Consider the following 15,568-nt stretch of genomic DNA (forward strand, 5'->3'; position numbering starts at 1 on the left):
CAATGTTCTAGGCAGAATAACAGTTTGACCACAGTGCATAGATGGGAAAGCTCAGAGTATTTCTCTGAGAAATGAGACAGACTAATAGAACAGTATGAAAAGGCAGAACTGACCCAGATTCTAGTATCATGTGTCATACTGAGGTGCTTGGACAGCATTTTCTTTGTTCTAGGACTGCTATTCCAGCTGAAGTAGACAAGGCACTTGGAAGCATTGAAAATCCCTAGTCCTATTATTTCAATTATTCACACAGGAGGAGGTAAAGGTCTGAAGTATGATGGTAGTGGGTATGATGCTGAGGTAAGGAAGTCAAATAGGGAGAGACCCAAAGAAAAAGAAAGAAAAAAACAAGACTTAAAAATTCCAAGCAAAACAATGAAGTTATTGATGCCATTAACAGAGGCAGATGAGCTAAAAGCCCAGGAAGGCCTGATTTTTGGAGAAAGACAAGGAATCTAATTATTGTGAATGTAACCTGGAACATAAAATATTTCAATGGTGTGACATGTGAAAAGTGTGGCATGTGAAAACCACTTACATTGCCCTATGGACATTAAACCTGGAGAAAATTTTAACAGGTCCTACTTATATTCTCTTCTTTGATATGATACAAAGTGCTAGAAGTTTTTGACTTAACAATAGCATCACAAAATTGAATGAAACCAAATGAATAATCTAAATAAAATAAATTTGTGGATGGCAATCACTCCTGTAAATTTGTAAACAGGAATAATTAATGTGACTCTAAGTTTGTATCAATTTTAGCCACAGTAAGACATGAGATTCTTCACAATCATTCAAGGGAGACATTGGCAATTCAGCTTAGCATTTGGGTCATAAAAACTGGGTTCTTTTCATTGATAACCATCACTGGGAAAAGTTTGAGGGATGCAAGAGCACCCATGGAGGTACTTTGAAAATATGTAACAAGCATTGATTAGAAAGTAGCCACAACACAATTTATACAGTTTGCTCTGTATACTTGAAGTCCTAGTTCTGTTTTTAGAAATAACCTGACCCTATCTTACATGAAAAATTCACTCAGGTTAGATTTGACCATTTTCTAGAGGTAGGGTGATGTTATCCTTACAGAAGCCACCAGAAAATTATTCAACGACAGTCCAATTTTGAGATCAAGCTCAAACAACGTCCTAAAGTTAGTCATATGCTACAAATTTCCCCACATTTTTAATATTTTTAAAGCTTTTTTATTGAAAAAAATTATAGACAGGGTCTCACTCTGTCACCTAGTCTGAAGTGCAGCGGTGCAAGTTGTCCAATCAACCTACAAGTTGCTCACTACAACCTCGAACTGTTGGTCTCAAGTGATCCTTCCTCCTCAGCCTCCCAAGTAGCTATGATTAGGCATCGCTACTTTGCCTGATTTTTCCCCACATTTTATTGTATCCTTCCCTTTTCTTGTAAAGTGTAGAATATGTCTAAAATAATGTAACCAATCCACATTATCTTAAATACTCCAAGTTTCACAAATGGCAGCTCATTTCCAGCATCATTATGCTAATTAACATGCTACTACTTTCATCAGGCAGCCCATTTCTAACAATCATTATGTTAATTGAGATACAATAGCTTTAAGTACTTGTACAAACCTCTGGCCTATCTCATTAAATGCTAGCTGACCTCCTGTGGGGTGTGAAATTCCAATTAGGGCAGCCAGTGTTCCTGAAAAGTAGCTTAACCCATTATACATACATTTAACATCACAATTGTCTACCCTAAAGACATTGTAAAGTACAGACTTCACAACAGATGGTTTAAAGGAAGAGTTTGAGAAATATAAATGATGTGCCTATGGATTAAGGGACTATATTTGGGATATATGTTGGCAAATATTTAATATTTCAAATTCCACATTTCAAGGTAAATCAAAGGACTTCACATTTTAGTATTTATGGAGTTTTCTTTCCCCCATTGTTAAAAGAGGCTACTTGAGGGATAAAAGACTACATATAGGGCATCGTGTTTACTGCTCAGGTGACAAGTACACCAAAATCTAAGAATTCATCACTATATAATTCATTCATGTAACCAAAACCACTTGTACTCCAAAAACCATTAAAATAATAATAAAAAGAGGCCAGTAATGCAAAAGGATTCCAGGTTCTAATCAGAGAAGGAGGAAATAACCGTGGTTTATTTTGTAAATTCTATGAGCATTCCAATTCCCACCCAAGTTATCCGTTTTCCTTTGTGCTATGTAGGAAACCTTAAAAATAACTAGATCTGAAAAGTATGTCTTCAATCAAAGTTAAATTGTAATATGTGGAATCAGAAGTCCTTGGTTCAGATTCCACCTTTACCACTTCCTAGTTATCACTCAGCCCTTTGGAGCCTCATTTTACTCTTCTCTACAGTGGGAGGATTACATCAGTGTTCTCCAAAGAGTGTTAATTAGGTCTCTAGTGCTGAGGGAGGATTTGTCACTGTGCCCTGGAGTTGGGGTGGGGAAGTACTTTCTGGTCAAATTATGTTGGGATACACTGGTTTAAACTAAGTGAAATAGTTTGCTTGTTTCATTGTTTTTCAAAGTCATAAAAATACTAATTGACATGACCTCCTGGAGCGTCAGATAAATACAGCAAATGTTTTACTTTCAGAAAGATTAGGGTGTGTGATGCCTTCCTCTCAGAGAATTCTAAGAGGCTTTTTAAAATTATTGTTTTAATTAAATTATATATACATTATATATAGTATATATTATATATTATATATTACATATGTATATAGTATATATTATATATGTATATATATAAAATATATATGTAGAGAGAGAGAGACAGACAGACAGTACATGCCAAAGTCTCACTCTGTCACTCAGGCTGGAGTGCAGTGGCGTGATCTCAGCTCACTGCAACCTCCACCTCCCTGGTTCAAGCAATTTTCCTGCCTCAGCCTCCTGAGTAACTGGGATTACAGGCATACACTACCATGCCCAGCTAATTTTTGTATTTTTATTAGAGATGGGATTTTGTGATGTTAGCCAGGCTTATCTCAAACTCCTGGCCTCAAGCAATCCTCCTGCATTGGCCTCCCAAAGTGCTAGGGTTACAGGCATGAGCCACCATGCCTGGCCTCCAAGGTTTTTAAAAATCAAATTAATTCTTCCTGTCCATGAGCATGGAATGTTTTTTCGTTTGTTTGTGTCCTCTGTTATTCTTTGAGCAGTGGTTTATTGTTCTCCCTGAAGATATCCTTCATATCTCCTGTAAGTTGTATTCCTAGGTGTTCTATTCTCTTTGTAGCAATTGTGAATGGAAATTCGCCCATGATTTGGCTCTGTTTGCCTGTTACTGGCGTATAGGAATGCTTTTGATTTTTGCACCTTGATTTTGTATCCTGAGACTTTGCTGAAGTTGCTTATCAGCTTAAGGAGATTTTGGGCTGAGATGATAGACTTTTCTAAATATGCAATCATGTCATCTGCAAACAGAATTTGAATTCCTCTTTTCCTGATTGAATGCCCTTTATTTATTTCTCTTTCCTGATTGCTCTGGCCAGAACGTCCAATACTATGTTGAATAGGAATGGTGAGAGAGGGTATCCTTGTCTTGTGTCAGTTTTCAAAGGAAGTGCTTCCAGGTTTGCTCATTCAGAATGATATTGGGTGTGGGTATGTCATAAATAGCTCTTACTATTTTGAGATACATTCCATTAATACCTAGTTTATTAAGAGTTTTTAGCATGAAGGGCTGTTGAACTTTGTTGAAGGCCTTTACTGCATCTATTGAAATAATCATGTGAAAATGGCCATACTGCCCAAAGTAATTTATAGATTTAATGCTGTCCCTATCAAGCTACCATGACTTTCTTCATAGAATTGGAAAAAACTACTTTAAATTTCATATGAAACCAAAAAAGAGCCCGCATAGCCAAGACAATCCTAAGCAAAAAGAACAAAGCTGGAGGCATCATGCTACCTGATTTCAGACTATACTACAAGGCTACATAACCAAAATAGCATGGTACTGGTACCAAAACAGATATATAGACCAATGGAACAGAACAGAGGCCTCAGAAATAACACCACACATCTACAATCATCTGATCTTTTACAAAACTGATAAAAACAAGCAATGGGGAAAGGATTCTCTATTTAATAACTGATATTGGGAAAACTGGCTAACCATATGCAAAATGCTGAAACTGGATCCCTTCTTTACACCTTATACAAAAATTAACTCAAGATGGATTAAAGACTTAAATATAAGACCTAAAACCATAAAAACTCTAGAAGAAAATCAGGTCATAGGCATGGGCAAAAACTTCATGATTAAAACACCAAAAACAATGGCAACAAAAGCCAAACTAGACAAATGGGATCTGATTAAACTAAAGAATTTCTGCACAGCACAAGAAACTATCATCAGGGTGAACAGGCAACCTACAGAATGGGAGAAAATTTTTGCAATCTATCCATCTGACAAAGGTCTAATGTCCCGAATCCACAAAGAACTTGAATAAATTTACAAGAAAAAACACAACCCCATCAAAAAGTGGACAAAGGATGTGAACAGACACTTCTCAAAAGAAGACATTTATGCAGCCAACAAACATAAAAAAAAAAAAAAGATCATCATCACTTGTCATTAGAGAAATGCAAATCAAAACCACAATGAGATACCATCTCACACCAGTTAGAATGGCAATCATTAAAAAGTCAGGAAACAGCAGATGCTGGAGAGGATGTGGAAAAATAGGCATGCTTTTACATTGTTTGTGGGAGTGTAAATTAGTTCAACCATTGTGGAAGACTGTGTGGTGATTCCTCAAGGATCTAGAACCAGAAATACAATTTGACCCAGCAATTCCATTGCTGGGTATATACCCAAAGGATTATAAATCATTCTACTATAAAGACACATGCACACGTATGTTTACTGTGGCACTGTTCACAATAGCAAAGACTTGGAACCAACCCAAATGCCCATCAATGATAGACTGGATAAACAAAATGCGGCACATATATACCATGTAATACTATGTAGCCATAGAAAAAGATGAGTTCATGTCCTTTGGAGGGACATGGATGAAGCTGGAAAGCATCATTCCCAGCAAACTAACACAAGAACAGAAAACCAAACACCATGTGTTCTCATTCATAAATGGGGGCTGAACAATGAGAACATGGACACTGCGGGGTGGGAGCATCACACACACTGGGACCTGTCAGGGGGTGGGGGGCTAGGGAAGGTATAGCATTAGGAGAAATACCTAATGTAGACGATGGGTGCTGCAAATCACCATGGCATGTATACACCTATGTAACAAACCTGTACATTCTGCACATGTACCCCAGAACTGAAAGTATAATTTAAAAAAAGAAAAGATAAATTAAATTATTAAAGATGTCTCACAAAGTTTCATCTACATGTTGTAATTTGGATACCTATGTAAAAGATTATATTCTTTCAAGAACAATTTTTTTAAAAATATTCATGCCCTTCTTTATGGGTACCCTAACTACTTCTTTAATTTAGCCAGTAGTGGGAATGTACTGTGACTTTTTCTACAATCGGGATCACAGAATCCCACTTTTTACATAGCATTACATGAAGCTAGTCTGTCAGGAATTATTCTGGAAAATATTGCTTCATTTGGCTATCTCTGAGACTTCCTCCTGCTCTAAAACGGATTTCTAAGATTATGGTTTGCTACGTTCCAATCTATCCACTGTGCCTATTTTTTTTGTTTTGTGTTGTTTTTTTGAGGGAGGAGGAGTGATAAGAGGATTCAAAATGCCTCTGTATTCTTAAATTCAGTGAAATTCCTACTCTACCACATTTACTCTGACTTTAAAAGGCCCTCATTTCAACGCTGGTATTGCAAGTTCTTTTTATACTTCAAATCTTCTCTGGCTAACTGAACTGCCATGAATACCAAATTTCTATACATTGTCAGTATATTAATGATGAGCAAATTATGTCCTTTACACTTGTGAATAATACAACATTTTACGTATTGTAATATATTATAATAATACATTGTGCACTGTGTTTTACAATTTGCAAATGATTTCCATACTCATTATTTCTTCACATGAATTCCTGTTTTCAAGTTGTACCCCCATTTCTAAAATGTCCAACTTAACATGTTCTTGTTGCCAAAGATCCCAGCCTAAAAAAAAAAATTAGAACCCTTCTATTTTTATGAATTTCCATGCAATCCATAAGTATTATGTAAATGTGCACATTCACATTTATTCCAGGACAGAGGAGATGGGCAGGAGTGAATTCAGTTCTATTCAATGGCAAGATCCTTTTTCCTTCAAACTTCAGCTAGCAAACATGAACTTGTCAAGTACAACCATCTATTTGCCATCATTTGTTTTCATGTGGCAATGGGGCCACTTTAAGAAGCAAGCAAATTATGGGAGAGGGCTATTGGAAGCATTTGTGTACAGTTATAAAACCTAAAGTACTTCCAGCCTGGCTCATAAATATCAATGCTTCTGAGACCAGTGAATCAAGTACTTGAGCTTGAAGGATCAGGTCTTCTATGCACTGTAGTCCACTGAAGAAGACATCATTCACTGAGCAGCTGCTAAAGAGATTCATGGTGTTTTAGGCATTTTCCGTTCAGTACACAATAATATCAGAGTAGAAGATGGGAGTGGGAACAAAGAACAGATTCTCCCCCCACCACCCAACTCACAGCTATATAACCAAGAAAAAAAATTTGTTCCCATAGTAATGTAGATTTTTAGAGATAAATGGAGTAAGTCTATAGTGTGCAAAGCTAGAGATAGTTAACATATAAACCATGGTTCCCATGACTACCGCTAATAAAATTTTTCTTTTTGTTGCTACAGTATGAAAATTGTAATTGCTTTGCTTCTTAAAAGATATCTTACTTCCTCATATAACACAGAAATATATTTTTAGGGACTTAACCTATTGATAAAAATGGAATATTCGATATATCAACTGGTAGCTTTCCTCACATGATTTTAGGAAGAAATTAATCAGGTTCCTAATAGCCATAGCTGGCTCATATGATGGCTTTTTGCAAATTAGGAAACTATGTCCTTTCTGGGCCGTCTCAAGCTACACATTACACAGTTTAAAGCACTGTGAACTGGGGTTACAGCTCTCCTCCAGGGTACATACCTTGAGGAACAGACAATGGGCTGAAATTTAGCCCCCACTCCCTCAGTCATGCATCTTGTATAGTAAACAATCTGTAAAACTACACATAGTAACACTGAGTCATATTTACTAAATTAAGCAACTGTGCATCAGAAGAACTTGCCTAACTTTTTGCTGTCATCCGATACCCTGAACAAAAAGGCCTTCAGCTAAATGTGACTTACAGATAATATAAAGATCCTTCTTTCTATAGCACAACTCTGAAGTGATTTTACAAACTTCTAATCTGTGGGCAAAAGAGCTAAGAGTAAAGTCATCTTGCTGGAAGGTTAACCTTGCAACGTAGAAAGGGCAGTAGCAGAAGTCTATTCGAAATGAGCTAAGCAAAGTGGCATATAGTAAAATGATATTTTTCTAGTTAAACACCTATTGTGTATATACCACTCTGCCTAAAAGGCAAAAGGTATAAGTAAAATATAGTTCCTGCTGTCACAAACTTATAATCTTGATAGAGGGAATGAACAAGAAAGAAGGGGAAGAGGAAAAGAGAACAAAACTGCACTGGCTTCTTAACTGTCTCACTTATTTCCTCAGGCAATAAGCCTTATGTAAATGTACGTGATGAATACCACGAGATAACATACAACCCAGTTATTTTGGGTGCAGAGTAAAGAATCTCATATATGTTGCTGGAATTAGTGATGATTCCTACAGTAGTTTTGAAGGAACAGAATTATTCAAAGGATCTGTAAGGAGCTACAACGTAAGCTATTAACCTTGATTTTTAATGTAAACAAACTCTCTGGCCCAAATCTGTATTTAAGTGAAAGTGGCAGAATTTGACAATCTCATAGATTCAGTATGATGTTATGATGCTTTTGTGACTATGTTATATTGAAAGCTTGGTATCTTTTAAAGCTGCCTCATTGCAAAAGGGCACAGAAGGTGATTTCAAAGTTACTTTAATTTAATGATCACTCTTATTCAATTGTTTTCACAGACCATAAACAGGACTGAAGAATGTCCGTCTGAATCTTTGCCTTGAATGAAGAAACTTCATTGAACAAGAAGTTGGCTTCCAGTTTGCACAGACGTCAATGGAATGCATTTTTTTTTTTTTTTTTTTTTAAGTTTTATACCTTACCCAATGAAAACAGTTTTTATGTGCTGTGCAAATGGTCTTCATGTGGTCTGACAATTTATTTTTGCCATCATTTTTTTTTTAACTACAGAAAAAAATTCCAGAAGAGGAAAAAAAAAAAAAAAAACCACTACAAAACAAAACAAAACATTGAAGGCTGATATTTTATGTGGATGAACATTTGAATTGAATTCAGAATTTTCCTGAAGGTGTAGATACTTTTTTTTTTTTTTAACAGAAAACCTGATGTCAAGAGGCGGGCAATAGAAATGGAACCAAATTGTCTTCCTCAACAATTAAGCTACTTTCTCTTTTTCCCTTCTTGTTTAAATCTAGTGGGTTTTTTTTATTTTATTTTTTCTTAGAAATATTTAGGTAAGGTTTATCTTGAATCTTAATTGCCTTAATTTTAAGGACGTCAAAGGCTCTCGAGGCAAGCTGTCAACGTCTTGTTAAAAACAAAAATCAAGAAAGAATTGAAATATTGTGCTGGCTTTAACTGGCACAGAAGTTTAAGACTGAGTTTTTAGGGTGAAAAAAAACTGTACAGTTTAAATGAAAATGTTTTTCTTCATTTGAAGAAAATTTGTTGATAAAAGAAACCATGGCAACTGCAAGAATTGGAAAAATGCTGGGACTTTTCATGAACTTTGTCTTAAGTGTTGACATGAATCATTCTCAAAGGCTAAAACATTTTACAGTAAAGTTATTAATGTTGGTTTAAAAACAACTGCATTAGAAATAATGCGTGTTTGGGGGGCAGAATGCAGATTTTTTTAATTTACAAAGCGTGATCGCTAGCAAAAGCATTAGTGCTTTTTATCTGCAGTCTTTTTTATGAGCTTTACAAAGTTTTTAGTCAGCTTTGCTTGTCACATTGCAAAACCTAGCTTAAGAGCATTTGAAAAAAAAACAAAAAAACCTAAGTAGATAGGAGCTTATGGTCAAAAAGTGCAAAAAAAAAAAAAAAAAAACAAAAAAAAGCAATAGATAGAGAAATTGTTGACAATTTCTGTAGTCTTTCCTAGTCGTGATCAAATTCAGCCTATGGATGGCCTATTTTATACCAAAGATGAAGTGACACCCTATTACAGTCCAGAAGATAGAGGTTGTTTTTCATTTCTTTTCTTTTTAAAAAAAAAAACAAAAAAAAATTTATTTGACCGACATGGCCGGACCAGTTCTTACTTTGTTGTGTTTAAACTACCTTCCACTGGTGTTTTACATAGTGCAAAAAAAGAGGGTGGCGGGAGTTGTCTTTCTTTTCTTTAAATGTATATTCACTGATAGCAGAAGCTTGTACCTGCTGTGTTTAGCAGTTTCAGCATGAACAGTTCTGGGTATCAACTGATTGATAGAGCCAAGTGGCTTTAAATTCTGTGAGCTTTTCTGGTTTCTCATTAGCTGTCTTGAATAGTGAAACCTGTACTGATGGCCACTAGTAAACCAAGATGCTTATTTAACAGGTTGAATATTCTTTATATGAATTTTCAGCTAAAGACACTTTCTGAACCTGGTCTGAAAGGTCACTTGTCAAAAAACTTAGTGATATTCTGTGAAACGGTGAGTGGTCTCCTGGAAAGGTCTCACTGTATTTGTAACAATAGTCTTCCCTCTAAATTACAACACCTCTGGGTTTGTCTTCTCACCTCTGTCTTTGTTATCACCTACCATGAATAGTCACCTTGGTTTTGCAAATGGGGAGGGGGTATCTTCTTTTTGCCTCTTTTCATTGTATTTTCATATCTTGGTGTTGCCAAAATAACTTTTTCTTTCAGTTTAATTCTTTGAGGCATGTAGGCCCAATAAGAATGAGAATTCTATTAGTGGAATTTACGGAAGTCCTTAAAATGCTAGTTGACAATCAAGAAACAGTATGATTTATATCAGTAAGAACCAAAAGAATTAGGTATGATCAATCATGTAAACCAAGGAGGAATACTTGCATTTAGAATGATGCAAAACTTTGTCTAAAATGAATTAAATTGACCCACCTGTAAAATATATCTACATTTTTAATTCATGAGATATGTGTTCAACCTTTACAGTTTTACCTGAAATTAAGGACAATGGAATAGAATTTTGTTAGGTGAACCATTCACTAGATTGCTTTCTGAATGAATCCTTTGAATCAAATAGGTGAAACTCTTTTTCGCAAACTAAGTCACAGGAGCCTGTCTTAGTCCAAAAGAAGCAGGGAAATGTATTTAAGTGTACTATAAAACAGGGTAGGCTTTTTAAAAACTAAAAAGTTTTAAAGGTAAATCATATTCCCATTATGTCAACATGAGTAATAAGGTTGACTCATGTGAAATTGTCAGTATTCCACTATTTATATAAACTCTGGTTCTCTTATTTACAACCCCATGAATTGGAAGCTCAAATCAGAGAATGACTCCATATATTTATGGTCACAATGGAGACAACGTGTATCCAAGAAAATGTAGTGTGTGTTACAGAGAAATTCCAACTGGTCACACCCAGCATTATGGTTTTTCATGCTTTAGAGAAAATGCTAGATTTATACTGTCTTTTGTTCCATCCTTCAGTTTCCCATGCATTATAAAGGTGGCACTGAAGTTTTTATCTTTGAAAAGTGGGTCCCAAAGTTTTTTGGGGTACAAAAAGACATGTATGGGAACCATATTTTCTGTTTCTCTTTTTCACTCTCTAAACTCTTTGTATAAATAAGGATTATCCTGGGCATAATTCATTTGAATATGAAACTAATATACTTTCTTTCATTTCTGTGAAAAAATAACCAAAAACATGTATTAATGTGATACAAAGAAAGTCTCATTTACACAATCAACAATGAGGCTAAGAGGTAGCTACCATGTGGCTAATGAATGTGCCTAGGTAACTTCCTGTTTCTATTCAAAACTGCTGCTTTATTTGTACATTTAGAAATATTTTTTTCAACTATGAAATTTCAATATCAATTTTTTAAGCCACTTTCTGCAAGAGGAAATGACCTGTCATTTGATGTGTTCATGTGTGTTTTGTGTTTGGATAGTTTATATCATGCCATTCTAATAAAATATATGTTTTCAAACCAAAAAGAAAAAAAAAATAGAAGGAAAACAATGGCACATACTCAAATTTGCCCTGCTTTGTCTGTTGTCTTACCTAAGACTTGTTTTGAAAAGCCAAGTCTGGGAGAGAAAAAAAAAGCATCAACAGGTAAGCAGCATTACATTGTGTGATAATAAACAATATATACAGACAGCAGAATTCAAATTTAATCAACAAAATATATTGTAGTGGGTTTTTTTGTTTTTTTTTTTTTTGTTTTTTTTTTTTGAAATAGGGTCTTTGTCACCCATCCTAGTTAGGACTATAATTTTTTAAGTTGAAGTTAATTTTCCATGCATTCTGGTCCACCAGATTTTCAAGCATTTATTTGGATGTTTCCATTTTTCCTTTTGACTTTAATGCCAAGATTTAGCTTAAACATGAGGAAACAAACTAAAGCCACAATCCAAATGAGAGAAACACTGTCTCATGTAAATTCTAGTTTCATGGTCAGTGCAAGAGTGAGTTTTCTTTCAATAATGATAAGGTGTTGTCAAGGGAGGCAAAGTGTGCATGGTAACTGGGAGCTCCCCAATACGTGGCCATGTCTTCTAAAGACAACATAATGAGCCCAAGTGAACTGAAGGTAATACTGGCAGGTGCTGATGACTGTTTGTCCTTGAATGCTGACATGTTTTGAATATTGCAAATGTCACAGTACTCTTAAAAAAATCCTTACCTGACTCTAGTTTTGCCAGGATTAGTTTGTTTCCTTGGTAGGAATGTTACCTCCATATTTCACTTGAATTACTTCTTCCTGTGACCTTAGCAGATCTGTCACATTTGAAAGCATATGACTCACTTCCACCCCCTTCTAGTGAAAAACTGCATGGTGTTAAAAGCTCTCCCATTAGACATATAAGACTGACAACCGAAGAAGGCTGTTTAAAGCATGAAGTTCACTTTATTTTACTATGCCTAAAAATACATCTTTGGACCCCTTGCAAAGTGCTTTAAAAACTACTTTCAATTTATGTATGACCCCAGAAAAGTAATTTCCCCCCCCCCAAAAAAAAACCTCTTTAAATAATTGGGATATTTGCTAAATACCTATTTTTATTTATTTATTTTTTTTTTACAGTGGCCTACAACCCCTATTAATGAAAAGTGAAATGTGATTTAATTAGGACTCTTGCAGTCATCTTCACGATTGAGAAGTTTCAATCGTGTCTAGACAGATTATGATGTTAATAGGAGATTAAAATACATTTGGCAATTCGTTTTCATTCTTAATTTGAGTGCATGAACCACTGCAGATGAGCTGATAAGCAGAGAGAAATTCTCAAGTGGGTTTCAGTAATACATGTTTTTTATATGATTTGAAGTCAAGTAAAGGGACAATATTTATGTACATGTATAACATTCAGCACATTTGAGGAATCATGCACTATAATAAAGCTTTAACATGTCATAGAACCTTGATCTATATTACTTTGTCTTCAGTAAAAAGTAAAGGATGAGATTTTGTCTTTCACGTTATTGTAGCTGGCATGCTTCAAAATTTTGAGCTTACTGGGACTGACAGCCTCTCACTTCAATCTGAGGGATTGACAGAATTTAAACAGGCTCATTGATTCTGTACACTCTACCCTTCCTGTGGCAAGTGATAATGGGATTTCATTAATGAATCAATTTGTTTTACAAATGACATCCACTGTGGCATTGGAAGACAGTTGGGTCTGAGTCAAGTTTAACATTTCCTACCAAACATTCTTAAGTATGAAATTGGTCCTTTAATCCCAAATGCTCTTGGTCATGGCTGTCCTTTGCAGATTACATAGCGTTCAGGAAAGTACAAAAACTAAACGCTAAATCCCCAAGTGACCCCAAAGACCTTGTATGATGTGAGAGACAAGAGTTCACTCCAGATTAATTTGTCATTGGCTTTATACTCTAACATGTAGATATACTCTCTGTAGCAAAAAAAGGGATGAATGTCTTTCAATATTCATTTCTGTTTATTTTTGTGAGGCAAAATAATGTATCAAGAAAATTTTCTTCCACTCAGAAAGCTTTACAGCTGAAGGAGAGGTGCAGTCAAGCTTGGATCTGCAGGAAGAACCACTAGGCCACTGAGTCATACTTGAGCTTTTCTTACTACTGCCCCAATTTCTGAGTTGTGCATAAATACAATCACTCTCAATTTTTGAAGGGCTAATTATCTACTTTGTGGGTGTGTTTTGTTTTTTCTTTTCAATGTGTAGGCCTTGGGCTCTGTTTCCTTTTATTAGCATGTCACTCTGAGGGTGGGACAAACAATTGGAAATAAGAATTGATTGTTTTATTTCTTATAAAGTATTAATTTCTTAAGGGAGTTTGAAATCATTGGTAAAATTAATGTCAGTACATTATATATCATAAATTTTTATTATCTATAATGTCTTTTCCTATCTACCAGAAATAATTGAGAGTTGGCTGTATTCTTGCAGAATATACAGGAAAAAAATCATAGCAAAGAATTCGGCTTCCCTCAAAAGAAAGTTATTTTTGGTTCCTTCACTCCACTAAATATGAACCAGTAGCATGGATCCACACAACTTCTGCAAAGAGAGTATAATGGTAGCTCTTGGCACAGTCATATTCATATTTTTAAATCTTTGACCAAAACTATTGCACTGTTTTCGTTCTATTTTGACTGCATTACTGTATTAAGGCTGAATGACTTTGACACTCCCATGGATATTTTTGTGATCACATCAAATTTAAATAATGTCCAAAATGTAACTTTAATGTTATATTTTGTTTCAAACCCTCCGGTCTAGATTATTGAGAAAGATGTTCTTTCCTCCTCCCTCAAATATGTTATCTCTTCATATATATTTAAAAAATGAGTTATTCCCTGCTTTTCAGGAACTGTAAAAATTATTTCAAAGAGACACTTGAAAAAATTTTCTCTATTCTGGACACAAATGCTTCCATTTATTTCAAAAGAAGAAGAAAACAAAATGGAATCTTAATTTTAAAAAATATATGTAGTAGTATCTGCTATGAGATATTCAGTTTCTAAAAAAATGGGACACAGCTTCTTTTAAAACCCTTGTTTCAGTCCATATTCAACTTCATGGAACTTCTGAAACATCATTCAATTTTGAACTTTATTTAAGAGCATTTTTGTACTGCTGTCTCTGACTGTCATGGAAACTTCTGTAATTCTAAGGTGTTTCTGGTTTTATTTTTAATTTCTTCATCTGTACCATAGTCACATTAGCAACTATCTCCCCCATCCCTTGGGCTTTCTGTAGATCAGTGGATGTTAGGTTTAAACTTCTGTTTTCTTTGATGAAGCTTTCAATAAAAAATGAAAATAAAATCAATTGAGTAGGGCTGTTGTGTCTTTCTGCACTCATCCAGAGACTGGTTGGGGGAGGAGGGCTGTTAGGAAGGAGTGGTGTCCACCTTTAATCTGGAACAGTGCTGGAATTTTTTAAAGAATCATCTCAGCTAACAAAAAATGAGAGAGGAGGGAACATTCAATACATGCCAAGGGGACCTGAGAAAGGCACTGTTTGGGGGAATTTAGAAAGAGAGGACCATTTAGGTCTTCCCAGGGACTCCCACAATCTTCCTCATTCTCAAGTTTACGGATTTAGAGACCACAGAACTCCTATCTCCAAACATGCCTAACATCTGCCAACTACTTGATGAATCTTGGATGAAGGCCAGTTTCATTTGACACCTATGGCTTGTATCCCTGCAAGGATTAAATCCAGGTCATCCAAAATCAGAAGTGTCTGTTCCTCAAGTTACAGAAGACTGTGCTAAGCACATAAAAAGAAACTCTCTTTTTCTGGGCCAGAGTCATCCAAGCAAACTTGGAGCTCATATTTAACAGCCAATAATATCCTGTTCTGCAATAGTCATTTGCGGTGTTGTTCAAAAATATTCCATTCTACTGTAGAAGACAGGAAAACAAAGGGATACATGAAATTCCTATGATGTGTTAAACAACAAAGCGACCCTTAAGACAGAAAAACTAAGTAGAGCATGTGAGTATGAACAAAAATAGAAGGGGAAAGAGGACCAAGAAAACACTATATGTGATACACTAGATATATATGAGAAAATTAAGCATTCATTATCCATTAGGTCTTAATTTGCTCACTCTTTGTTGACTTCCATTCTGGTACCCATACCAGCTCATCAACCTAAATGGTGAATTTCAGTGGTTTGCCCCTGATTGTCTTGGAGAGAGTAAGAATGTTCCATTGGCCCCCTCTTTCATTGCTCAAACCCCAACTCTGGTATA

At 35.4% G+C, this 15,568-nt stretch overlaps 1 protein-coding gene across 5 annotated transcripts in view; it reads left to right on the forward strand.

The window, feature by feature from the left end:
- Positions 1-14,636, forward strand: part of RBMS3 (RNA binding motif single stranded interacting protein 3) — a 1,467,317-nt gene extending 1,452,681 nt beyond the window's left edge. For 3 of the 5 annotated variants that reach the window (XM_031662885.1, XM_017955996.3, XM_017955997.3), the window contains one exon: positions 8,107-8,480. In XM_031662885.1, the coding sequence (XP_031518745.1) occupies positions 8,107-8,113 (7 nt within the window). In that variant the 3' untranslated portion in view covers positions 8,114-8,480. Of the gene's footprint in view, positions 1-8,106 lie in introns of all 5 variants that reach the window. The other 2 variants (XM_021933880.2, XM_021933878.2) reach the window with 1 other exon arrangement.
- The last annotated feature ends 932 nt before the right edge of the window (positions 14,637-15,568 follow it).

This window comes from Papio anubis, chromosome 2 (genome assembly GCF_008728515.1).
Source record: "Papio anubis isolate 15944 chromosome 2, Panubis1.0, whole genome shotgun sequence".
NCBI lineage: Eukaryota > Metazoa > Chordata > Mammalia > Primates > Cercopithecidae > Papio > Papio anubis.